General features: G+C 35.9%; 1 protein-coding gene across 6 annotated transcripts in view; it reads left to right on the top strand.

Annotated features, from left to right (window-relative positions):
- The window catches only part of drm (odd-skipped family member drumstick), a 31,183-nt gene extending 13,632 nt beyond the window's left edge, over positions 1 to 17,551 (top strand). For 2 of the 6 annotated variants that reach the window (XM_089739548.1, XM_028186062.2), the window contains exons 2-4: positions 8,060 to 8,325; positions 14,685 to 14,758; positions 15,164 to 17,551. In XM_089739548.1, coding sequence (XP_089595674.1) covers positions 8,108 to 8,325; positions 14,685 to 14,709 — 243 coding nt within the window. In that variant the 5' untranslated portion in view covers positions 8,060 to 8,107 and the 3' untranslated portion in view covers positions 14,710 to 14,758; positions 15,164 to 17,551. Of the gene's footprint in view, positions 1 to 7,364; positions 7,710 to 8,059; positions 8,326 to 14,684; positions 14,759 to 15,163 lie in introns of those variants that run through there. The other 4 variants (XM_028186055.2, XM_089739529.1, XM_089739549.1 and 1 more) reach the window with 3 other exon arrangements.
- Positions 17,552 to 25,670: the final 8,119 nt, after the last annotated feature.

Genomic DNA, 25,670 nt, shown 5'->3' with positions numbered 1-25,670 from the left:
GACGAACAATGCAGCGATAATAATTTTCATTCGAATGTGCTCAACGGCTTTTTTGTTCGATCATAAGTTTTTATATTCTTTGTGTTTGTTTTTTTTTTTGAAATAAGTTTAAGGATATTGTGTTTTCGAATGGTATTTATTAGTAATATATAGATGCGCAATAATTCAAATCTATTTTATGGATCGTACAAACAAAACAAATTAATTCGAGGTTGCTTTGCAACAATTTCTGTCTGATTTAATTCTTTGGTGGACATAACAATAGAGAACTTTAAGATGAATATTTTAAAGTACGATTTTCTTTAAGCGACAGACAGATAATTGTGAAAAGCTTATACAGAATTACCGTATGTTTTCTTTGCAATGAAACTAGAGTAGACGTTAAAATTACTAAGCCACTACTGGTGGTAGGACCTCTTGTGAGTCCGCACGGGTAGGTACCACAGCCCCGCCTATTTCTGCCGTGAAGCAGTAATGCGTTTCGGTTTGAAGGGTGGGGCAGCCGTTGTGACAATACTGAGACCTTAGAACTATATCTCAAGGTGTGTGGCGCATTTACGTTGTATATGTCTATGGGCTCCAGTAACCACTTAACACCAGGTCGGCTGTGAGCTCGTCCACACATCTAAGCAATAAAAAAAAGCAAAAATATTAAAGTTTCGACTTAATTACTTTATTTATCAAGGCTTAAATATTACGACATAAATATTATATTATTATTCATTATTTAAAAAAGTACTGCCACATCACAAACATTTAACATTGAAAATAACTGAAACTATTTAATTTATGGGCTGATGCATGTGACAATAATGGCGTACATAACATTGGCAATTCATCGGCTCGAAGACGGAATACAATAATAATTAAAAAAAAGAAAAGAGAATACCTAATTAAAAAACATACTTTGAGATTCAAATTTAACAAGTAAAACAGTACATAATAATTGTTGAAATATTAATATGAATGTCTAATAAATTATGTCATATCATATCAAAAAAAAAAAAGAAGAATTGTCAATATAATTAATTACAAGTAACAACAAGTCAGTTATAAAACAACAAATGATTAACGAATAAAGTTAAGGTGCGTTTTTTTCCTTCTTTTCTTATCTTTTCCTTAAATACATGCAACTTATCGTAATACTTAAACTTTGTGCATTGTTTGATTTATTTGCTACGTTTCAAAATCAATAACTTTATAATTAGAGGGTTCATATTTTTCAATGTATGCATATTATGCATATGAACAACAGATGAACGTTATAATTGCTCGATAACTTTGTTGCTCACAATTGCGCACGATTTATTGTTTAGTGGTGCGCTTTTCACGTTGCATTGTTGTTTGCGGAATTTTGCGTAATTAAAACCCCGTAGTGGCAGTTTTTGTTGATAATTACTGAGACGAGTAAGTTTTATTTAGGTGCGAAATTCTGTACAATGTTATTAATGAGCTTCATTCAGATACTGAGCTTCAAGGCAAAGAATAATTAGTATTTATATATAACTTTTAAAAAATATTTCAGTATTTATTTATTTATTTATTTATTTATTTATTTATTAAGTCGCACCAACAAAGTGATCATCAATACAAAACATTGACAAATTGACAAAAGTTCATGGCAGATGTCACCTCAATTATAGGTGCAATCGACAGTGCATTAACATCAGTGTATTACTCGGATGTTCAATTTTAAAGTTTAATTTAAAAAAATCCGTTAGGAAAGCATATTTTTTTTAAAGGAATATGATTTAAATTTTATTTTAAGACTGATCACGACTTCGCCCAATCGAACATCAAAAATTTAACATACCGTTTTATTTAAATCCAATGATTTTAAGTATTCATAAGCAAGGTTCTGACAAATTTGATTGAATAATTCAGAAGTGAACTAAAAGGAGATAGATATTTAATTAATTGCCCAATTCCAAATTCGAATTCTATTTAAAGAATATGATGAGATAAAATTAAGAATAAATGAAGAATTCTATTTTTGGCCAGTTCGTGTTTACATTAAGCTGTGTAATCACACAGCAAAAGTGACCCACGTATTCCGGTATAAAAGTAAGAATTTAAATAAATAAAAAGTGATCTACAAAATGAGGTATGGAAATTCTCGAGTGTGTGTGTGTGTGTATGTGTGTGTGTGTGTGTTTCTTTTACTGATTTCAAGTATTTTTTAGGAATAATAAAAAAATAATTTGCATTCTGTACTCTCTCTCTATATTCTCTACTAGCTTTTGACCGCGACTTCGTCCGCGTGGAATAGTTACTTTGCCACACTAGAGTCATCTGTGTTCTCCTAATAAACAATTCCGTGTTGAGTCATTAATATAAGACGCAGGAGAAGCTGCGTGACGCATTAAATAAAGTATTGCGTTAGGTGAGTTTTTAATATTATTACTCAAACGTATGAAGGGACTTTCTCGTGAGGTTGGTGATTCATAAAGTTGCGAACTAAAACAGAGATTTCTATCAGAAAGTTGGATCCGTAATTAAAGATAATGGCATCAATGAGTCGGTTAATTTAACCTAATTGATACTGTAAAAATTAAAAATTCGTGTGTTTGTTAGTTCCTGCTTGCTTTAGCGATGGAATCGAAATCTAGTGCAGTTGTTAACATGCGATATAGACCGAAATTAGCCTACTTTAAAAAAGCAAATGTCCTATCAGAAATTCCTAAATAAATTGTATGCATTTTTCTCTGTTACTACTTAGAAACTATTTCCAGACACGACAACTATTAGTTAAATAGATTTATAAAAAAATGTGCTATTTTATATCAAATAAAAATCCCTGGTTTTATTAAAACGTAAAGGCGTCTTTCGCGCTCAGCGTTCGATACCAAATATTTACGCCCGTCATCCTTAATTGAAATGACGTCAACTTCACTGTAACTTGACAATTCGTTTCTCGAATTAATAAGAAAAGCCAGTTCGTACGTCATACAATGAAGTATTTAAAATTCTATGTAAAAAAATATATTAGAATTTTTATGACTAGTACTGTTTATAGTACTGTCTTCGGATGTGTGTCTCTTTGTTTTCATTCCGGTCACCGTCTTCGTCGAACCCATCACTTGCGACGAAGGGCTCGACGAGCAAATTAACCCATAGACACAGCCCACTGAGTCTCTCGCCGGATCTTCTCAGTGGGTCGCGTTTCCGATCCGGTGGTAGTATCTGCGAAGCACTGCTCTTGCTAGGGTAAGTGTTAGCAACACCTCCCGGTTTGAGCCCCGTGAGCTCATCTACACACGCTAGGGTGAAGCTGAAATAGCTTCTCAAGGCTGTCAGCATAGGTAGGAAAAAAAAAATCATAATAAAATGTATATTGTTATGGGTGTACGTACGTATTATTTACTGTTTTTTTTTTTGAAAAACATTAATTTATTCGCAAGTGATTAATAAAAAAACGAGCAAATAGCGCGTTAGGATCCAAAAATATCGTAACACTGTTTGTTTTTAGGTCAAACGTTCTAGAAATTACTGCAAACATATAAAATAAACAAATAAATGCTGTTTAATTTATAAAACTCTTGAAGGCGGACTGCTTCGAACCGTATGTCACCTTTCTTCACGGACAACAACAAAATTGAATAACGTGACCGCCATTTATGATAATTCAATCACCCGTTCTTAGTTTAGGTGAATTAAATTTCAAATTTCCTAAGACCTATGTGTACCATTCAAATGTCAGTAGTTCAAGGGTTGGGATGGTTCGTTATGATTGATCAATGTGTTCGATGTTTTGACGAGGCTCATGAAGACCCGTGTGGACTAGTTTCAATAGGATTTAATAAGACTCGTATTTTATGGTTCAGTGCCGCCTGGCTTCACTCGCGTTAAAGTTACTTTTATATATTGAAAAACATCTCACGTTATTTGCAAGTCGAGAAATAAAAAAAAATAAGGAAGTTCCATTTACGAATTTGTATGTATATGTTCCCTATTTCAATATACCGACGCTTGAAAGGCAAACGTGACTAAGCGACAATAACTGCTTTGTACATAAATGATAGGCAATAACCATATTCAATGCACAAAAAAAAAATTTTTCTAGGTCTATTAAAATCATTTCAATCCTACAGCTACTAGCTAGATTCTACTACAGCTAGATTCGTTAAAATAAATTTTGTTTTCAGGTATTTTAACTTTAAATTAGTCTACTGTAAAGTTCACGCATTGTCGCTTAGTCGCGTTTGCCTTTCAAGCGTCGATACATAAACACTTCTTAATGGTATGATTCCGGTTTCTGTAAAGGACCGGATAAAAAATGTTTTTCTTTTGATTGTTTTGTATTATGCATATTCCATAAGTCCTGAAAGCCTCAGAATTTGTTTTGGGGGCACAAACTCGTCACGATACCATAGCAACAAGACTATAATTACACGCAGATCCACCTCCGTGAGTTTTATCATCTTCAACTTCTGTCCAAAGATCTTTACGACTGCGTTGCACCGCCGAAGCGTGACCTCTTAATCTAATCGCGTTTTATAATCATCCTAATAGCAACATAACCGTACAATGTTCCGTACATGGTACAAGAATAAAGATGTTTTGTATTTGATATTTTTGCAAGTTCTAATCGTTTGTCGTGATGTGTTGTATCGTGAATCGTCTGGGTGAAGGAAGGTTAAGTTTTTGATACGCCGTCCAGTGTTTAGATTGTTTTGACGCTTCTGTCATGGTCATAATTTGGATGTTGTTTCGTAATATATTGTGCTTTTGTTACGATTGTTAGCTTTTTTCATTCAGGGTTCGTTCGTTTTTGTGGTCATAATTTGAAGATCGAAATTAAAATCGATTTTAAAATATCGCATATAAAATTTACTATTGGTTCATGGCGTTTTAATAGAGGTTTCCGCAATACGTGCATACGTACATATCTCTTGAAGCGACATATATATATTTTTTGTGTTTAACATCGGATTTCATTGCACCGAAAATTTTCATGGTACTTATCACATACATACATTATCAAAAACTATTTAGCATTATTTAATACTCGCTTTTATATATATTTTATTAATATTTAAATAAAACGCTTCTCTACTTTTATAGGACTAAGATGTTATGTTTATACATATCACGATTTATATTTGTCTGAACGATTCTCAACGTGTTTTCGTGTTTAATAATACAATGAAAGTATTTTTGCAATACACCAGAGTTTCAATGTACTCATAAAGCAGGTCTCGGCAGGCTGTATCTAGCTTAAGCACATCGTAAAGCTATGTGAGGTGAGAACCACGTAAATATCTCTTATTTAGCTTTGAAGTAAAACTCCTGAATAGCGGTTAATTAGTAGACACTTATGAGCAGTCAGACTTCATTTGACATTAAGTTTTCACACCCATCGCCGGGTCTGAGATGATTTGAATGGAGTTACGCGATCATAAAACGTACTAAACGACTTCACGGTACAAGGTAATTTATTTTATAGCTCCTTTAGCACGCGAAATATAAACGTTGTGTGAAAAAGACGCGGTTTTCAACGATCGGCTATTTTATATCAGGACAAAACTCCTATGTAGTTTATACGGCTATCATATTGGTTAATTGCGACTGAGCAATTTTCCGTAATCACAATGGCAGTTTTATTGAGGCTCTTCTATTCAGCTAATTCCATTAAAATCTTTAGGCGTAAAATTGCTTGCAAATTCGAAATTGCTCGATGTGACCATGTTGTAGAACAAAGAGTTATTTGTTAGAGTTATTTGTTTGGAAACGTTATTAATTTCAATGGGACTGCGACTTGATCGCGATCTATGCTATGACAAAAAAAGACGTGTGGCACTCGGAGACTGCCGCGGTAAAGCTATTGCATAGCATTTTTTTTCAACTTATGCAATTATAAATCGACAATAATAATTATTTAATATTAAAACAACAATAAAATAAGATCCGGCGAGAAACTCAGTGGGTTAACTTTCAATGAATCTGCTACATTGTGAGTATTCCATTTTGACCGCGCACTCACTAGAGGGCGCTACATGGGATAGAGACACGCCTTTGGATGCTAGTTCTAGTTCTCATTCGCCCAGAATCAACGGTTTAGCTAGTTTATTTTTAATGCCACTCAAGTCACTGAATGAGTAGTAGGAGTAGTAATAAAATTCTTCGACTAAGCGATAGAAAATGGCACGCCCAACGCATTGTAATGTGATATAATTTTCTATTTTACAATTCCGTTTTTCGCCGATAGATGGCGCTTGACGCAAACGCTGAGTCGCGCTATCGTTGTGTTATCCACGAAATTATATCACATTTTATGATAGTACCTAAACCGGTGTTTAGACTTCTTACTTTAAACACTACACAAGCGCAACGTGTGAATGTGTTGAACGCGAGCTACATAGTAGGCGTAGTGAGGGGTGGAAGGTTTTTTTCGTTACGGAATTTCATGATTCCGCTCTCAAGTCGCGCTCAAGGCCCGCGATAAAATCTATGCAATAGCTTAAAAAAGAAGCCGAAAATCATCAATAAATTGAAGCGATTAAAAAGTACTGGTGTCCGTAATGATTGAGGATCGTGTATTTCGTGAGGTGAAACACACGGTAGCGCCGCGAGCCACCGGCGGGTCTTGCTTTCCCACCGCGAAACGAGCGTGTACTTGATAAAAACAATTGCTTAATTCGTATCCAATTATATTCTTGTCTCGTAATATTTATCGTTAATGCTGTAAATGAAAACGTGATAAAATAAAAACCAAACTATTCTGACATTAAGAAAATTTAAACTGTACTTTATTCTACTAAAAAAACAGGTTAAATTGTTTTTTTTGTTCTTTATTATAATTGATGTGGAAATTAGGTTTTAAAGACATTAGAATAATGGCGTTTCCCAAATGGATCACGGTGATCTCTGGTTAGTGATATGCCGAGCGGTGGTGACAACGGATTCGATATAAATATAAAGTTGGAACACATGTTAGATTGATTTTAAATAGTTATTCATTTAAATGAAATAGTATGTGGCCCGAACTTGACTTACGATGTACCGGTTCATGCTTTGTCGTGGATTATTAAGTTTCAATGTAATTTGAGAATTGAATTATCTAAATAAGTGTTAAGCATTTTATGTTTAAAAGCATTCTTACTGTCAAATTATGATTTGAAAGATGACATGAAAGATATTTACTGGTGGTAGGACCTCTTGTGAGTCCGCACCGGTAGGTACCACCGTCCTGCCTATTGCGTTTCGGTTTGAAGGGTGGGGCAACCGTTGTAACTATACTCGAGACCTTAGAACTTAGAACTTATAACTCAAGGTGGGTGGCGCATTTACGTTGTAGATGTCTAAGTAACCACTTAACACCAGGAGGGCTGTGAGCTCGTCCACGCATCTAAGCAATAAAAAACAAAAATGTCATATTTCGTAAATTTTTGTAATAAAGTTTACCGAATTTTCCCATCGTGCCGTCAGACGTTTTGCTACCTGTTCATTCACTGAGCGCACGTGGTGTGGTGGGGGCGAACGCCTTCCGCGTAACGCTATCAGTAGTTTCCGCACCCTCTCGCAAGCGCAGTTGCTAAACGCACCCGCAGTTGTTCGCACGTCGCCTGACATATCTAGTCTCTTTAAATCTACGTACTATTGTGGCATTGCATTAACGTAGTTCTGCGTTGTGATAAAGTGATCTATCCATCTGTGTCGGTCTCCGCGATATCTGTATCACTATTTTTATTTACCTGGTTTTAGAAAAGGTGCGTATTAAATTTAAAGAGAATTTTAAGGCCAAACGTTTTTCGAAAAGAAACCTGTGAATTTGTTTACTTTCAAGAATAATGTTAGGCTGTTACGTAAATCCTTTTTCAAAGCTTTACGATGTGTACCTTCTGTCTGGTGTCGGGCTTATACTGGCTTTCATTAGAATCGTATTTTATCGCATCCCCACGTAAAGAGAGAGATGAAAAATTTGATCGTCGCGTTCACAAACACACATACACACGTTTATCTACTCGCATGTACACTGAAACACGTACTCTGCACCGCACACAATAAAGCTCACATTCCATAACGCTCACCCCGCATTTGATAACTTATCATTGTACAGGCGTTCAAGCCCCGCCCGTCGTAAGCATCACATCTTAGTCCAGACAAAATGTTCGCCGTGATGCAAATTGACGAAGAGCACACACGGGATTTCAGACGCAAACTGCGCCCAAAATGCGAGTTCGTTTGCAAGTACTGCCAACGTCGGTTCACGAAGTCCTACAACCTGATGATCCACGAACGCACCCATAAGAGTCCGGAGCTGTCGTTCAGCTGTGAAGTGTGCGGGAAGAGCTTCAAGCGGCAAGACAACCTGCGCCAACACAGGTGGGTGTCCCAATTAATTCACACTCAATAGGACGACGTCGATGGAAAGAACAAATCAAACTTCAATTTGAATTCGTAATTTCGAGATTCTATTTTTGAAATTAGATCTTACAATTTAAAAAAAAAATTCGAAATTCTATTTTTGAAATTCTGAATCTTAAATTTTTTTTTAAAAAACCAAACGGTAAATTTACGATTTGAATTAACATTCTAGAAGTGACACAAGGAATTGTCACACTTTCGAAAACAAACAATCGACAGTTGCAACAATGAGAATAAATAGTAAAGGAACAAAACAATTCACCGTTATAAGACTCGAATCTTTTTTCGGACAAAGCAAACAAATTGCTTGTTGATAAATTATGCGTGTTAGCGTCCGTGAAGTTTAATAAGAGCTCACTGAGTTAATTTAATAAGAGCTCACTGAGTTGCACGTCGGATCTTCTCAGTGGGTCGCGATTCTGATCCGGTGGTAGATTTTTTTTTATTGCCCTTGTAGGCAGACGAGCTACGGCCCACCTGATGGTGGGTGGCTACCGTCGCCCATGGACTTCAGCAATGCCAGGGGCAGAGCCAAGCCGCTGCCTACCAAAAGCGAAGCGCTGACCTTACTAGGGCTGGTGTTGGCAAATTTTCTCAGGTTGAACCCGTGAGCTCACCTACCCATCCGGGCGTAGCTGGAATAGCCTCTTAAATTAGAAAAAAAGAAAAGAAAGAAAAAAAAAGTATTTCATAACATCGTCGTTCTAGAATTAAGCTAGCCCTAAAATCGAACATGATCCGATCCACATTCGCGGTTACTTGGTAATAAGGTGACAAGGCTGCGGCGAGTATGATCCGCCTCTATTAGGGTCTTGTACGTCACAGAGCTACTGAGCTATATTCTTTGAGGTACTAATCAATATCACTATACACTAAGAATTTTCCATTGCTTGCATCACTTTATTTGTTTTTTTTATTGCTTAAAAAGGTGCGCGATTTCACGATCTACCTTTTTTAAAGTGGTTACTCGAGCCTATAGACATCAACAACCTAAATGCCGCCGCCTACCTTGAGTCATTAGTCTCAATTCTATAGTACAGCAGCTGCCCCTCCCTTCAAATTAGAAAGCACTTCTGCTTCGCGGCAGAAATGTACCCACACGGGTAGGCAGGTACACAAGTCGCCTTATCACCAAGTAAAGCTTAAAAGTATAATTCACTTCATAGTTACTAGACGATGACCGGTTTTTTTTTTTGATAACGACATCTTGTTGTGTCTTTAAAGCGGTTAGTTGCCCTCAATTAAGAAAAATAGTATTATTATTCGCCAATAGATGTCGGGAAGAGTTGATTCTTGAAAACACGAATAAAACAACATTTTCTGAAAATAAATCGTAGCTAGATCGATTTATCGCCCCCGAAATCCCCTGTACACTAAATTTTATGAAAATCGTTAGAGCCGTTTCCGAGATTAAGATTGTATGTAATATATTAATATACAAGAATTGCTCGTTTAAGGGTATAAGATTTTCAACCTCGCTCGTTCATAGTAACTCGGTTAATTTATAATTGTTCGTACCTTAATTATGACACATTCGAATGACAAGTGCGAACTAATGTAAGTTCATTCATCCTCTCAAAGGCGCTTCGGCATGTCGCCTACATGTCATTCCTACTGTGTCACGGCCGCAATTAACATACAATGTGTTTAGTAGCACGGGATCGCGACCCCTTACATCTATAATCCATGCAAATTTCATCTTCAAAGGACAAATTTGAAACTTAACCTGTTTCATAAATAATAAACTAAAAAAAATTAAAAAAAAAAAAACGAAAAAAAATATAGATAATATATATTTAAAAGCGAATTCCATTTTCGAAACAATAAAGTAGGTAGAACGAAACCCGTCCTCGCGAGTTTCGAACCGCGAGTGCGCAATTGCCGCTTCGGACGGAAAAGGGAAAAAAATCGCTAACCAAACAAGACTCCACGAAATCGTGTGCAATAAAAAGCTCGTTTGTGTTCGTTCGTACGTAACGTACGCGCACTACTTTCCGTGTGAAAAGACGAAAGAGGCACCAACAACGAGCGACCGTCTCCGAGCCTTCTGAGATCGCTAGATCGCCTGGTGCAGTTCGTGAGCTCGTGACGTGACCGCGTCTTAACGGTTCTTAATGGTCCCTAATGCTTCCGAAACTGTGCGAACGCGGTAGCGGTGTTACCATACGCAAAAATTTCAGGAAAATTTCGTTGGAGTCAAAAGTTAAAGTAAACTAATTCACACGAATTTCGCAAACTCAAAGTTGGGTTCGTATGTTAATAGTTTAACCGAAAACACAAATAATCTGACTATTGATTTATCTAAATGAATCGAACGTCGAATTTTAGGAGACTTTGGGAAATCAGTGAAGCTGGCAACATTTCCCGGTAGCCCTTGAGATGGTACCACACGTGACTGCTGCAGTATAATTTGCAGTTTATGCGCCGATTGTACACGGAACAACAATATGTTCCGTGTACAATCGGCTAACAGTGCGCGTAAAATTGCACCGATTTGTTGGCAGTCTCTGACTATGTGGAACGGGAGGATTCGTTGCAACAGTAGGTACGTTGCGTAGAATTGGACAAAAAAACTTTATATACGTTCATCAAGTCGGATAAGAGCATTGCAGATCGTTTCCGATCCGGTGGTAGATTCTGCGAAGCACTGCTCTTGCTAGGGTAAAAGTTAGCACCACTCCCGGTTTAAGCCCCGTGAGCTCACCCACTCGCCCGGTCACGCTGACATAGCCTCTCAAGACTATCACATTAGAAACTATCAGACTAGAAGATTAGGAAAAAAAATCGGGAAAGTGTTGGTTGTTTTGGTTACAAAACCAATTTCAAATTTAAATCTCCAAAGAATCACTTTAATATTTTTATTTGTTATCACGTACATTTGCTCTATAACTTTTTTCAATCTCAACGTTCTCTATATGCTTTAAAAACCGTAAAATATATTAGGTACAATTATAATTTTTAACGTTCGATTTACAAAGTATTTGACATACTCTGAATAGGCATTTGACAGTACCTAGACGATTAATAATATCTCAAACTAAAATAAACTCTTAAACACGTTCCGAGTCTAAGTGGCGAGCGCTTCCGACACACAGATATCTTTATACCTCGCAAAGAGCATGATGGAGCTTAATGACCTCTTGCGTGCGAACCGGCGGTGCTGTGGAGACGCCGTGAGCGCCCTCGGCATAAGTACCGCTATTGATTGTTTTGCTAAATTCGTTACGTATGGAGTTCATGTTCCGAACGGGTATGTTGAACCTCGTATGTGATTTTGGCTGCTACATTCGCAAAGCACGAAATTCAACCTTACTGGTTCAAATTTACTGGTGTTAGGACCTTTTGTGAGTCCGCGCGGGTAGGTATCACCGCCCTGCCTATTTCTGCCGTGAAGCAGTAATGCGTTTCGCTTTGAAGGGTGGGGCAGCCGTTGTAGCTATACTTGAGACCTTAGAACTTATATCTCAAGGTGGGTGGCGCATTTACGTTGTAGATGTCTATGGGCTCCAGTATCCATTTAAAACCAGGTGGGCTGTGAGCTCGTCCACCCAACAAAGCAATAAAAAAAATTCAACCTGATCGCCACTGCATAAAACAATACAAGCTCTAATGCTCGCGTTAATATTTATAATAAAACTTTAGCTCAAAAGTAAACAGCGCTACGACTATTAGTTGATCTAAACGTTCGTAGTATAAGTACTTAATTAACATAATATCTTAATTATCCGAGGCAACACGTTACCGGTATCTAGCTTATTTATGGCTGTATAGAAAACAATACATCGTCGCTTAATTACGATTCTAAATCGAGTTCTCGATGTCCTATATAGTTAGCGCATTGGGTCAACACTAACGCAAACTTGGACCTTATCTCGAGAACATCGCAATTCGATAGGTCGATCCGTTCGATTCACGACTGCTGCGCATCGAGTTGGCATATCGATTGCCTTATAAATATAATCGATATCGACAGTTTTCGTTCTTACATTTTAATTTCAGAATGGTATATAAATATCTATACTAATATTATAAAGAGGAAAGATTTGTTTGTTTGTTTCGAATAGGCTCCGAAACTACTGGACCGATTTGAAAAATTCTTTTTCCATTAGAAGCCGACATTGTCCCTGATGAACATAGGCTACTTTTTTTTTTTTTTTTTAATTATTTTTTTTGGTTTCATGTGTTTTTTAATGTTTCCGAAGCGAAGCGAGGGCGGGTCGCTATCTTAGATACTCTAGATTTTGTTGAACTTCTCTGAATAAAGCCTCAATTGATTTAAATATCGAAACATTTGAAATAAAAAAAAACAGTACTTTGGTTTTAAACAAAGGAAGGCAAAGGTGTCTCGTTAATTACAGCTAATGCATTTAATTCCTCACAATTGTTCCGCGTCGCGCTCTGAGGTGGTAAACGCGGTTAATTGGCCATCCCTTGGATGCATTTAGTGTTGTTATACAGCGGGAACTAATTGCAATAGAATTCGATCAACTCAATGAATATTAACGAAATATATTGCTTTATGAAATACAATTTTTGCTTATAAATTTTCCATAAGGGGTCAAACTAGAACTTTCTTTTTTGTTTTGGATCTTGGAAGCGCACATATACTACTTTCGAGATCCGAATTAATTAACTCGCAATCCTATTGTCAATTATCTTTAGTGATAAAAATTCGATCTTAGTCATTGTCGCTAGCCATCAAACGAACGTCATTACCTAAATATCGGTCTTCAATAGTCTTTAAAAAAACATTTCACAGTAGACGACTCGGATTTGGCCCTAGCGTAGCTGAAGTTAATTAGTGATTAAAAATACCCACAGACATAGCCCACTATGTTTCTCGCCTGATCTTCTCAGTGGGTCGCGTTTCCGACCCGGTGGTAGATTCTGCGAAGCACTGCTCTTGCTAGGGTCAGTGTTAGCAACACTCCGGTTTGAGCCCCGTAAGCTCACCTACTAGTTAGCGTTACGCTGACATAGCCTCTCAAGGCTATCAGCTTAGGTAGGAAAAAAAAAAAAGATTAAAAACATTTTATGCGTTCTAATTAATCAGCCTGTATATGGAACAAAGCGTTTGGTTCCCACAGTCGCGTCGCTTCGATTCGCACATACAGGGTGCGCGCTCACGAACTAACCCGGTCTCGCGCGGAAGTGTACGATCCTCGTAAATGCCGGCTTGTGTCACCTACGCCCTTTACACTGTTGTTGGGCGTATCGGTGGATCTCGACACTTCGAAAACGAATCGTGTCGACAAGCATTAGTAATACGGATCTTGATTCGTGGTAACGTTGTCGTTCTGATTTTTTAATGTTGTTACGTTGGCTCTTCGACTTCGAACTAGATGTTTGAAATACGGCTCCATACAATTAAGCAACAGCCAACATTAATAAGTCGATATAAAAATTTAGTTTACTTCTGATAAAAAAAACCGTATTCTGATTGTTTTGTAAGTAAAACAAGACTTTATAGAGTATATTGTCGTTTGAACGATTAATTCGCGGTCACGGACACAATATAATAACGAAATCACGATCCTTCATACGAATAATTAATTCATGACATTGAACTTGTCATGGAAGAAGTTTGATTGTATTTTGTTTAAAAAAAAAAACCCGAATTTGATTAATGTACATCAAGAACAACAGAACTATGAACTTATTTTCAATTTCAAAATTTTCGAAGTTCAACTTCGTAAAACTTATTAATGAATAAGTATTAATTTTAATTTCGTGCGATTCATTGTTTGATACGAAACATTTAAATTACCGAGACTAAAAGGTTTATTTGTAATCTTCACAAAAAAAACCATCTACAATAAGTTCTGTTTGTCATTTCCCGAGAAAAGATTGAGTCTGCACTGTCAGCTAAACTGAAATTTGTACCCGCTGTTGACATTAATCCTTTTAAAATGTTAAAACTCCTCATTGTTGCAATGTAATGCGAAAACACGTCAAAAAACATACCGAAAATGGTATTTAAATCCTTTTTAATCCTGTTTTAGCAAAAATAACGGAACGTTCTAAAGAAATTAACATGTACATTCCGGTTGAGTCGTTTCGTATTTTAATTCGATTAAGATGTCTAAGCCACTTTTTCTTGTTAATTTTTTTGTTAATGAACTAACTAACCATTGTTTATTGCACTGTAACAATATATTTTGCACTGTTAACTGTTTTTATATTTTTTAAATCTTTAGCAGCCATGTTCGATTGTATAGTTTTAAGTGTTTAACATTTTAGCATAAATAACATTTTGTGAATTGATATGTTATTATTAACCGGTTTGTGTTAATAACATGTTTTTTCAATTGTTGTAGATGTAGTCAATGCTTGTGGCGGTGAAGGTGACGGAAGCACGATCCAACAACAGCGGTCTCTCTTACAATATAGCGTAAGAATTCATGTTTCTATTCAATATCATCGAATACACAATAGCTGTTATTAATAGCTGTTATCTCGATATATCTGTTACGAGTATGTTTGCGTGGCGTAACAGTTAATATGTGCCCAAGTGCCGAAATGAAATTGAAGTATATGGCAACAAAAACTTTGTTAGTATTTTACATTTGGGCCTTTCTTATACAGAGGACCGCACTTATTGATTGATACGAAATCAATCTAGTAAGCTTAATATCTGTATCGATATCAAATAAAAAAAAATGTTTTGTCAAAGAGACAACATAAGAAAAAGTGATCGTGCTATTTAAAAAGGAACCCTACAAGCATTAAAATTAACACATTTTTTATTCTAGCAATAGCTGTGGAGGATTTTTCTAATCGGCGCGTTTTGTTACAGGGAAATTCATTACAACCCCAGAAAAGAGACCGCGTACGTACGATGGTGTTAAATAACATTATCATGGATGATGACGTCATATGCTATGTACATCTTTTAGTATATGGAAGAAGAAAAAAAAAAACAAAGTTACATAACAGTATTCGTGCTTCGTCGTTAACACCGCCAGAATGGGATATTGCAATTAACAAAATTAAGAAGAAAAAAAAATTTTTTTGATCCCGATTTAAAAAAAAAACCCGCATTTATAAAACTGACAACAGCTCCGGATAAAAAGAATTAAGAAGTAGCTCTAATCCTTAATTATAATGTCTAATAATATTGATTGATTAAATTTTACAGTAAGTACTTATTATTTATACTTAACTAATACGAATAGCTTGATATATAATATTGAATTATAATATATACTATATCTAATTTGCTTACATGTAAAAATAGTGTCGAATCAAATATGGATTAGAGTGACCACGTTCAAAATATTTAAATAAACGTTTTAGGACCTTTTTTTTTTTCAAAATTCAAAACGCATTCTGGTGAATTTGTAAATAGTATTTTTTATTAGGTTAAGTGACTTTAGCATTTAAACGGCTTAACAACATAACGTTACATATTATGATGTAAAGTAATATTTATATTATATTTAAAAATATTGTTATTAAGCTTTTATTATACGTGGAACGTAACATGTAGTTCTAGAGTCCTGAACATTTTCGATAGAATTTTTATTTATTGTTTTGTTTTTTTTTTTACAAAACATTTCTTTATGTATGCATGATTGTTCCTATAATTGGATTGAAATAGAAAGAAAATTTAAAATTAAATTCACCTATACTAAAACCCGTGCTCATATGACGTTGTAAGAAAGTAAAACAAAATTTATTAGGTCATTTCTGCACTCTAACATAGAAACAAGTTTCAATTTTGGATTTTATTAAAAATCAGTAAAAATCAATCATTCTAATTGCAAATTTGTGAGCTCTGTCCGCTTCGTACATCTATTCAAATATCCAATGTATTCTAAAAGTATGTTACTACTCGTTAAATCTACATTATAAAAGTGATAAATGCTTGGATAATTACTGGTGGTAGGACCTCTTGTGAGTCCGCACGGGTAGGTACCACCGCCCCGCCTATTTCTGCCGTGAAGCAGTAATGCGTTTCGGTTTGAAGGGTGGGGCAGCCGTTGTGACTATACTGAGACCTTAGAACTATATCTCAAGGTGTGTGGCGCATTTACGTTGTAGAGGTCTATGGGCTCCAGTAACCACTTACATCAGGTGGGCTGTGAGCTCGTCCACACAGCTAAGCAATAAAAAAAAAAAATGCCTTGAAAACTTTGAAACTTCTGATGTTGCTTTTTTATATTTTTTATGCCGTTACACAACCTTCCATTTAGGAAGATTTTGTTCCTATTACTTGAAATCGCTATGGTCATCGCTGGATTTGTAAAAATCACATTAACGACGATCTCCCTCAAACGTTGCTGGAAAAGTACTCTTATCCGTAGACACTGGCTTGGCTGAAGTTCATGACTAGGTACCGATCAGTGTTACACAGTCAATATGCTAATCTTCGATGGGAATGAAAATTAGCATAGGTAACTCGAAAAAATGTTTTTTTTTTTACACTTCGAAACACTTTAGTTTCTGTTTATTATCAAAAGCAATTGATACGAAGCGAAAGGTTGAATTGTTTTTTTTCTTTTTTTTAATAGCTTTTGTTAAATTTAAAAAGTTGTACAATTAATTCTGTCGAGAACGACATTTCGTATAACAAAGAACGAGTCTGTAGGAAAGGATATTTTTATATTTAAAACGCTTGTTATTCTACGCCAATTATATATTACAAAGACGGCAATTATGTGTTTTTACAGTTTTAATAATAGCTCCGTTCTCTTAAACCGATAACTTTTGACATTTCACTGAACGTTAAACTTTTGAGGTTTTTGGGAACTGGAATACATTTATCTGGTGCAAGACTTTACAGTATTTCGAGGCGATCGAAGTAATTGTAAGGCTCTTTAAATTCGTGTAAAATTGTCGCATTTGTCGTCTTTATGTCTTTTGTAAAGTAAAACTGCGGTGTGTGAAATGGGATAAACATGACGTTTTACAACGCTGCTTACTACTGATACAATATAATAACATTCTATGTGCCAATATGGATAGAAATGTCTGTCTTTAGCCATATTTTTTTAGTTTTAAGTGCGATTGCACGTAAAAGATTATTTTTTTTAATGAAAATTTGTCGTAACATAAAAACGCCTTTATGTAGAAGAGCTTAGATGTAAAAAATATACATTTTTTATTATATTTTCGTATTGTGTATGTATTCTATTACATTGTAAATGAATGATGATAATAAACGATTGATCAATAATACTAATTTTGTGTGCTTATTTTCATTTTCACCCTCTTGTGGTCATCTTCGTAAGTAGTGGCTAAGCGTCAGATTTGTTATACAAAGAAATTTTTAAATAAAAGAACGACCAATAATTTGAACTATATAAAAATAATATTCAATACAGAATACATCATCTTAGCGAAACATAACTGAAAATGCTTAATCTAAATTACTTTTGGTTTGTCATATACTATATCAGTCAAACATTCAATATTCACCTGCCGTAATCTGTACAGTTAAATCCTAGAAAAGATAAGAGGATATCGTCTTTTTTGCATTAAAAGTGTACAATTGCCAAAAATATTCGAAATTGAGTCATAATAATATGCGGAATCATTCGGTATCACCAGTATTTTTCTCATAAATACTGTCAAAAGAGCGTAGTTTAGTTTTTATTTTTTTTATTTTTTTTACCTATGTTTTGGCTACTATTAACAAAATTAATACATAATTTTATCTTACTTTAAAAGACAGATAATGTAACTGGTAAAAAAATGTTGCAATGATGATTAATATTAAAAATATCATATGTTAAACCTTTAAAACACTCTCCTGTAAAATAAGTAAATTTTGAGATTATACCGTTCTAATGTGATAACTAGTATCGCTTAGCGTCGGAACTGTGACGTTGCGTTTATGGACTTTGATGAAACTTTAAAATGACATTAAACCGGTCGGTGGTCGGGTAACACGGGAGCTCGGAATACCCATTTAGTCATACAATGAACGTTGCGTTGTGAAATATATTAGTCATCGATAGTTTAATTCGTTTGATTCGAATAGATATATTGTATTTTTATTACTGTCGACCACGATATCTTATTAAGTAATTCGTTATTCATAGGTAATTCACTAGGAAGTTTTACGTTTGTGTTCTCCTTTCAACACTATCAGTAGTTATAAACATTTTATGAACAGATATGAGTAGAAGGGTTATTTTGATAATATCCTGAAAAGCACCCCACGCTTTTTTTTTAATAAAATCATATTTTCTTACACTATTTTTAATTCAAATATATTAAAATTTATTTTCTATGTTTTAGTTGGATTTTTTATAAAAGCGTATTTTGTTAGTTTTTTTAAACTATTATTTATTATTACTGTTGACCACGAAATCGTATTAAGTAATCAAATAAGTAAAAAGTTTTCCTTTCATCTGTATTGATTTTTTGTTTCATTTCTTTCTGTAATATCTATATATTAATGCGTGAAGCAGAAACTTTGTGCCCCTTTTTACGAAGATTACACGGACGGATTAGTATGAAATTTCCCACACTTATAAAGAATATAGAGAAGAAGTGCAGAATACTAATATTTTTTTTAAATTATGCATAAAAAATGCATTAAATCAATAAAGAAAGCATTACACACACTACCATGTATTCGCATATATATTTTTATCGTTAAAGCCTGTGGTCAAATTGAAAATAGATTAATTATTGTCTCTAATATTATTTGTCTGTACTGTAGTCTTGGCGGAATCGGTGACTACAGAACCACAATAATGTTTAAGCTTATAATTTCAATTAATTATAGTCGATTTCGACTACAGAGGGACCACTAGTATTACTTAAGGCGCGCAAAAATGCGGGGCGCGTCTATAAACGAATGTCCTAGTTTCTCTTTCGCGTGTACGTGGGAGTCAGCCCTTTGAGTTTCTCGGCGGGTCTTCTCAGTGGGTCGCGATTCCGATCCGCCCCTTAGTCTGCCAGTGGAGATGAAGGAAAAAATACGTGAGATATCATTAATAGATCATAATGGGCTATACAGCCCACGGAGTTTCTCGCCGGATCTTCTCAGTGGGTCGCGTTTCCGATCCGGTGGTAGATTCTGCGAAGCACGGTTCTTGCTAGAGTCAGTGTTAGCATCACTCCGGTTTGATACCCCGTGAGCTCACCTACTAGTTAAGGTTACGCTGAAATAGCCTAGGTAGGATAGGATAGCTTAGGTAGGAAAAAAAATGGGCCATAAGTATTGTGTTAGGATAAAAACTATGTATTGAAATCGACACGCTATATTGTTTTGTACAAGTAATGGGAAAACGGTACTAGCCGTTTTGTGCATATCGACTATGTTTGTCTTAGCAGGTACATAGTTAGTGCCCCTGACTGCTGAGCCAAAGGTCGTAGGTTCGACTCTCACATAGTGCAAACGTTTTGATGATGAACAGGTTTGTTTGGGTGTTTAATATCTATTTGTGTATATGTTAGGGATGACAGTCTCTGGTTTCTAATGTTCAGTTAATGTTAGTTTAGGTTATTATTATTTTTAGACATAAATATGGAAGATCTTCTGCCTAACTATGACCCACTTTGATGATATAACGAAAATCAGAAATGCGACTCATTTTGAACAATGCAAATGAGGCTCAGGAAATCACATTCCAGAAGGAAAAAAAATACGATCTGATGTCCATGGACTCCACTATTCAACACCACTAAAAGGCTATAATTCGTGACCTGATTAACGGAGTCTAAGAAACAGAAGAAATGATAATTTATAATCAAACACTCTGTTGCATTCTTTATTGTGACACTCAATTGAATGAAAAGTGTCTGTTTTGAATTTCTCGGTCCCCAAATAAACCTTGCACCGAATAGTGTTGCATTTATATGCGTTAAATAAAATTCCGCTTAAGTCGATCGCAGGGTCAGGCGACGTAGAACCGGTTCGCGCGTAACGCGGTGGCGCGCAGACGGCGGGGCACCACACTCGGTCACTTGTCACGGATACAAATCACACGACGAAACGTGCGATTGCAACCTGCCGATTATTCGATCCTAAATACAAAACAAATCGTTCGATTTTATCGATTCAGAAGTGAGTCGAATATGACCGTGATTGACTGGTGCGCGGTAATATAAATGTCGTCTTTCCGCATTAAAAGTGTACAATTTCCTAAAATATTCGAAATTGAGTTAATATGCGGAATCATTTGGTATCACCAGTATTTTTCTCATAAATACTGTCAAAAGAGCCTAGTTTAGTTTTAGTTTTTTGTTTTTAAGTTTACCTATGTTTTGACTACTAGATATTAGCAAAACTAATACATAATTTTATATTACTTTAAAAGACAGACAATGTAAATAAAAAATAAAATTTTGCAAAGATGATTAATACTAAAAATATCACATGTTAAACCTTTAGAACACTCTCCTGTAAAATTAGTAAGTTTTGAGATAATACCGTTTTAATGCGAGAAGACGATATATTTTCCTACCTATGCTGATAGCCTTGAGGTTATTTCAGCTTCTCCTTGACGTGTAAGTGAGCTAACGGGGCTCAAATCGGGAGTGTTTCTAATACTGGCCCTAGCAAGAGCAGTGCTTCGCAGAATCTACCACCGGATCTGAAATGCGACCCACTGAGAAGATCCGGTGAGAAACTCAGTAGGCTGTGTCTATGGTTTGATTTACTCGTCGAGCCCATCGTCGCAAGCGACGGGTTCGACGAGGACGGTGACCGGTGCTTGTGGTACCTAAAAGCACCGTTAATGGATCGGGAGGATCCGTAATGACGTGTTTAGGGCGGTAATATATGCGCAAGTTGTTTGGGATACGAATCGAATTTATTTCTACGAATTAGCATTCGAAGAAATCAATTGTACTTTATTTTACTTTTAATTTTTAAAAAAAGAAAGACTTTTTTAATCTTTAGTTTATTTTTAAAATTTTGTATATTCTGAAGTTCCGTAAAAGTTTCTGTTTTCGTGGTTTATTTACCTTACAGCTCGCTAAAACATAATTAAAAACTATAATTACTGTTAGGGCAGTTATTTGCGTATTTTTATTATAGGGAAATGTGTCTATGTTTATTCCGTACCGTAAAATTTTTACTTTAGTAAGTATTTATGCATACAAAGAACAACAGTGAGCATTCTATAATTTTATAGCTTGTTTCACTTTATGTATGGCTTGCTAAATAATACTTTTTTATAATGTAGCTTAGTGAAAGAGTTCACGGATTAGCACACAAAGAGAATGCTACCATCCACCTTGAGACGTGAGGTTGATGTCTCAGTTGTATTTTTAACGGCTCCACGAAATCCACGGTACCGCATAGTGTGCGCCGAAAGCCTTCCCCGGTACCCGTACTGATAATAGGACGGGATTTCTTACCCGGGAAAACGATAGCGGAATCCATCTGTGTAGGTCTACAATATACCCTACCATTAAATGCCAGTTGATGATCTGCTGTTGCCTACTCTGCAGCGAACCTCTTAGTTGTCTTATACGATGGTATACGACGATATACTCCCACTTCAAGAGGTGGGGTAAAGCTATTTTAAGTCCATACACATTATTACATACTAAAGTTAACATCATTATTTTTTAATGCTGTTTATTATTTAATTATTTAATCGATATATTTCTCAGCGTAATCAAGAATAAAGAGAAGAAAAGTTTTCTGTAGCCTTGTTGGTAAGATGCTCGTATGTGTACCTGTATTCACGAAATTAACACTAATATAGCTTTATGGCAGGCAGCGGCTTGATTCTGCCCCTGGCATTGCTGACGTCCATGAGCGACGGTACCCACTTACTATCAGGTGGGCCGTATGCTTATCTGCCTACAAAGGCAATAAAAAAAGCCCCTCAAGGCTATCATCATAAGTAGGGAAAAAAAGCGAAATTATACAGGTGTTCCAATTGTGAACTTAAACGATCACCTCCATCCATACATATAACCTACTAATCTTTTCGCCGGATCTTTCCATTGGGTCGCGATTTCGATCTTGTGGTGGATTCAGCGAAGTACTGCTCTTGTTGGGGGCAGTGTTACTCTCAAGCTGAGCCAGTGAGCTCACCTCCGTTCCGCGCGTAATTGGAATAGCCCCTGGACTTCCAACGATTAGGGAGGAGGTACAAAGATCATCTTTCAAGACGAAAGAGAATTTTAAGTTGTCCATTAGAATTTTCTGTTCCAGTAAAAATACTAATTTTAGACTAGACTTTTACTGGTGGTAGGTCACCTTGTGAGTACCTACAGGTAGGTACCACCACCCTGCCTATTTCTGCCGTGAAGCAGTAATGCGTTTCGGTTTGAAGGGTGGCGCAGTCCTTGTAACTATACTCGAGACCTTGGAACTTATATCTCAAGGTGGGTGGCGCATTTACGTTGTGGATGTCTATGGGCTCCAGTAACCACTTAACACCACGTGGGCTGTGAGCTCGTCCACCTATCTAAGCAATAAATTAAAAAATCCATTTTCGTAGCATTTCGATTGAAACGTCCGCACCCTTAATGCCGCGTTAGTCACGATTACATCTGCTCGAGCAAAAAACGAATTTCGCGTTAAATTTTCGCGTATCTGCCAGTATGAAGCATGGGCACGATGATAAATAATTTCTTAACCCTAGTGATGAAACACAATGAGCTAGATCCGTTCCACATCCGCATCACAAGCCGAATCGTGAGTCATACCTCGTTTCGCGACCCATATCGGTCATCTCAGATCGTATCCGTGCTTCACCCTACGGAAGCCAGCGCCGGCGAGAAAGCAACATTTTTATTCTGTAAGTCACATCTAACTAAGCTTCCCACGGTTTAGTTTTAATCTATACGTGCATTGTTTATAATGCGATTCTGATTGTGTGATACAAGTATTGTGTGTTTGTGATTCGTTTTGTTATTTTAATTGACATAGGACAGGATCGTATGGAGATCGAGATTTTTTTAATAATTTCGAAAAAAAAACCAAAAAGAATAAAATACGTCGGCACAGAAATGGACTTATGTACGCACGTGTTTTTTTTTCCTAATTACATCTTCCCTAGCAAACGCTGTGCATCTAAGCGGCTTATAACATATACTAGAGGTCTTGCAGTAGTCGAAATTCGACTATAATTAATTGGAGTTGTAAGTTTGTACACTATTATGATTGTATTTTATACTTCTATAATCACAAATTTCGCCAAGACTACACTATAACAAATATTAACAAAGACAAACTATATTTTCAATTTGACAACAGACGTCAAGAACAAAGCTTTGACAATAAATAGTATGCATGCGTGTGTGCGTCAAATACATGGTATGTAGTGTGTGTAATGTTTTCTTTATCGATTTAATGTATCTTTTATGCATTATTTTAAAAAAATATTAGCATTGTGCACTTCTTCTCTATATTCTCTATAAGTATGGAATATTTCATACTCCTCCGTCCGCGCGATTCGTAAAAAGGGATACAAAGTTTTTGCTTCACGTATTGATATATAGATTAAAACACCCTTATCATAATTACCTTTTGCTATATCTAACAATTGCTGCGGTTGCACAATTTTAATTAGATTGATATTAAAATACTGAGACCTAAGAACTCACGTCTCAAGGTGGGTTTACGTTATAAATGTCTATGGGCTTCGGTAACCACTTAACACTAGGTGGGCTGTGAGTTAGCCCATCCATTTATGCAATAAAAAAAATGTGACATCATCATTCAAGAACCTAGTCCATTTAAAATAATTTTCTCTTCCTACGGATGCTCCCTAACCTCATTTAATACCGCAAATTACCCCACATATTATTTGAATTGTTAACGTAGTATTTTACATAAATAAATTTCAATAATCATATAAATTGAAACGCCCAAATATGAAATTTTAAAATGTTCATAGTAAAAATAGCACATGACGTCTGTAAATTATCTATACACTTCGAATTTATCATTAGCAATTAATCGATTGTCGAATGAAACATTTTTATCGCAAGGAAACTCAAATAAGTTAACTAGTCTCATAAATTTGCCAGTCACTCCTCCGTACATCACGACGATTCCGTTGTCAAAGTTTTTTGTTCCTAGATCTAAGTCTAAATGTCATACTGTTTTCGAATGGTAAGTATGAGACCTCGACTTCAGAGATAAGACATTTATTTTTAATTGTATTTTATTTTGTTTTCAATAAGCTAATGTTCGAGCACTTGTGTTTGTAACAGCGAAGAAGAAGACAGTGGAATGTTGGTTTGACTGGCTGATACTGATGTTCAATACTGAGGACCTGGAAATTTGAATAGATATCACCCAATAGTACATTGTGCACCAAGGGAGAAAAGTTGGACATTTCCTCCCGCGTGTAAAATTGCCACCCGAGCCGAAGGTGAAGGAAATGTCCAACTTTTTTCCCGCGGTGCACATACTATTTTTTCTCCTACCAGGCTGAAAGTTCGTGGAGTACCTAGCCGGGGTCCAGGGGCGAGGACTGGCCGGGGCTAGGGGGGGCGGAGTCCTCCCGTACTCATAAAAAACAATTTAACTGTTTTTTAATTTTTAAATAAACTACTACTAATTGAATAAGAACTGTCAGATGAACTCATGTTTGTTTACTACTTCACTATTAAATTTTATTGCATTTTGTTTATTTCACTTTTACACTAAACACAATATTGCAAATTACCAGAGCACAACAATGGCGGAGAATTTTAGGTGAGTGAGAGCAGACGTAGACACTAACGCGCATGCGCACTTGTACCCAGGGAGAAAAAGTTACACTTTTTTCCCTGTACAGCGGGAGGAAAACCGAACTTTCGGCGTAGGTAGGAGAAAAAGTTTGTTAGCCTGAGTAAGCAATATTCTCTTATTTTGTAACAAATTCAACACGTATGCTGCTCAGAGAAGACTGTACAAAGTTATTTATTGCGTAGACTCTAAGTAATAAATAACTAAATAACTTGAGACAGATGTACTATGATGATAATATCGGGTATCTTGCAGTTGGTGGCGTCTCTTCATATACTGCCCTTGATAGGCTTTACGTATATTGCACTAGATGACAACAATTTGACGTTTCCAAGGTTACCAGAGTGCATAGACATAACGAGGTGAATATCACCAGCAGCCACGAGAAATGAGGTTGGTTCAAAGTACGCCAACCATTTATGCATTCTATCTTTAAAAATGTAGATAACTATTTTTTTTTTCTTCTGAATCTCTAATAACTTTGAAGCAAAATTAGAAATGTCTATAGCACTAATTGTTCTAGCGAAATGAGCACAATGATTTGCATATATGTTAAATGTTTTGATGAAGAAGTTTTATGGTTTTTGATTAATAGGCGTATTCATGGCCCACTTGATTTTAAAAAGTTGAATGACCATAATATCTT

This window comes from Bombyx mandarina, chromosome 03, assembly GCF_030267445.1.
Source record: "Bombyx mandarina strain Sakado chromosome 03, ASM3026744v2".
In the NCBI taxonomy this organism is placed as follows: Eukaryota; Metazoa; Arthropoda; class Insecta; order Lepidoptera; family Bombycidae; genus Bombyx; species Bombyx mandarina.
Note: the sequence above shows the minus strand (reverse complement) of the source record. Positions and strands in the feature narration are given on the sequence as shown.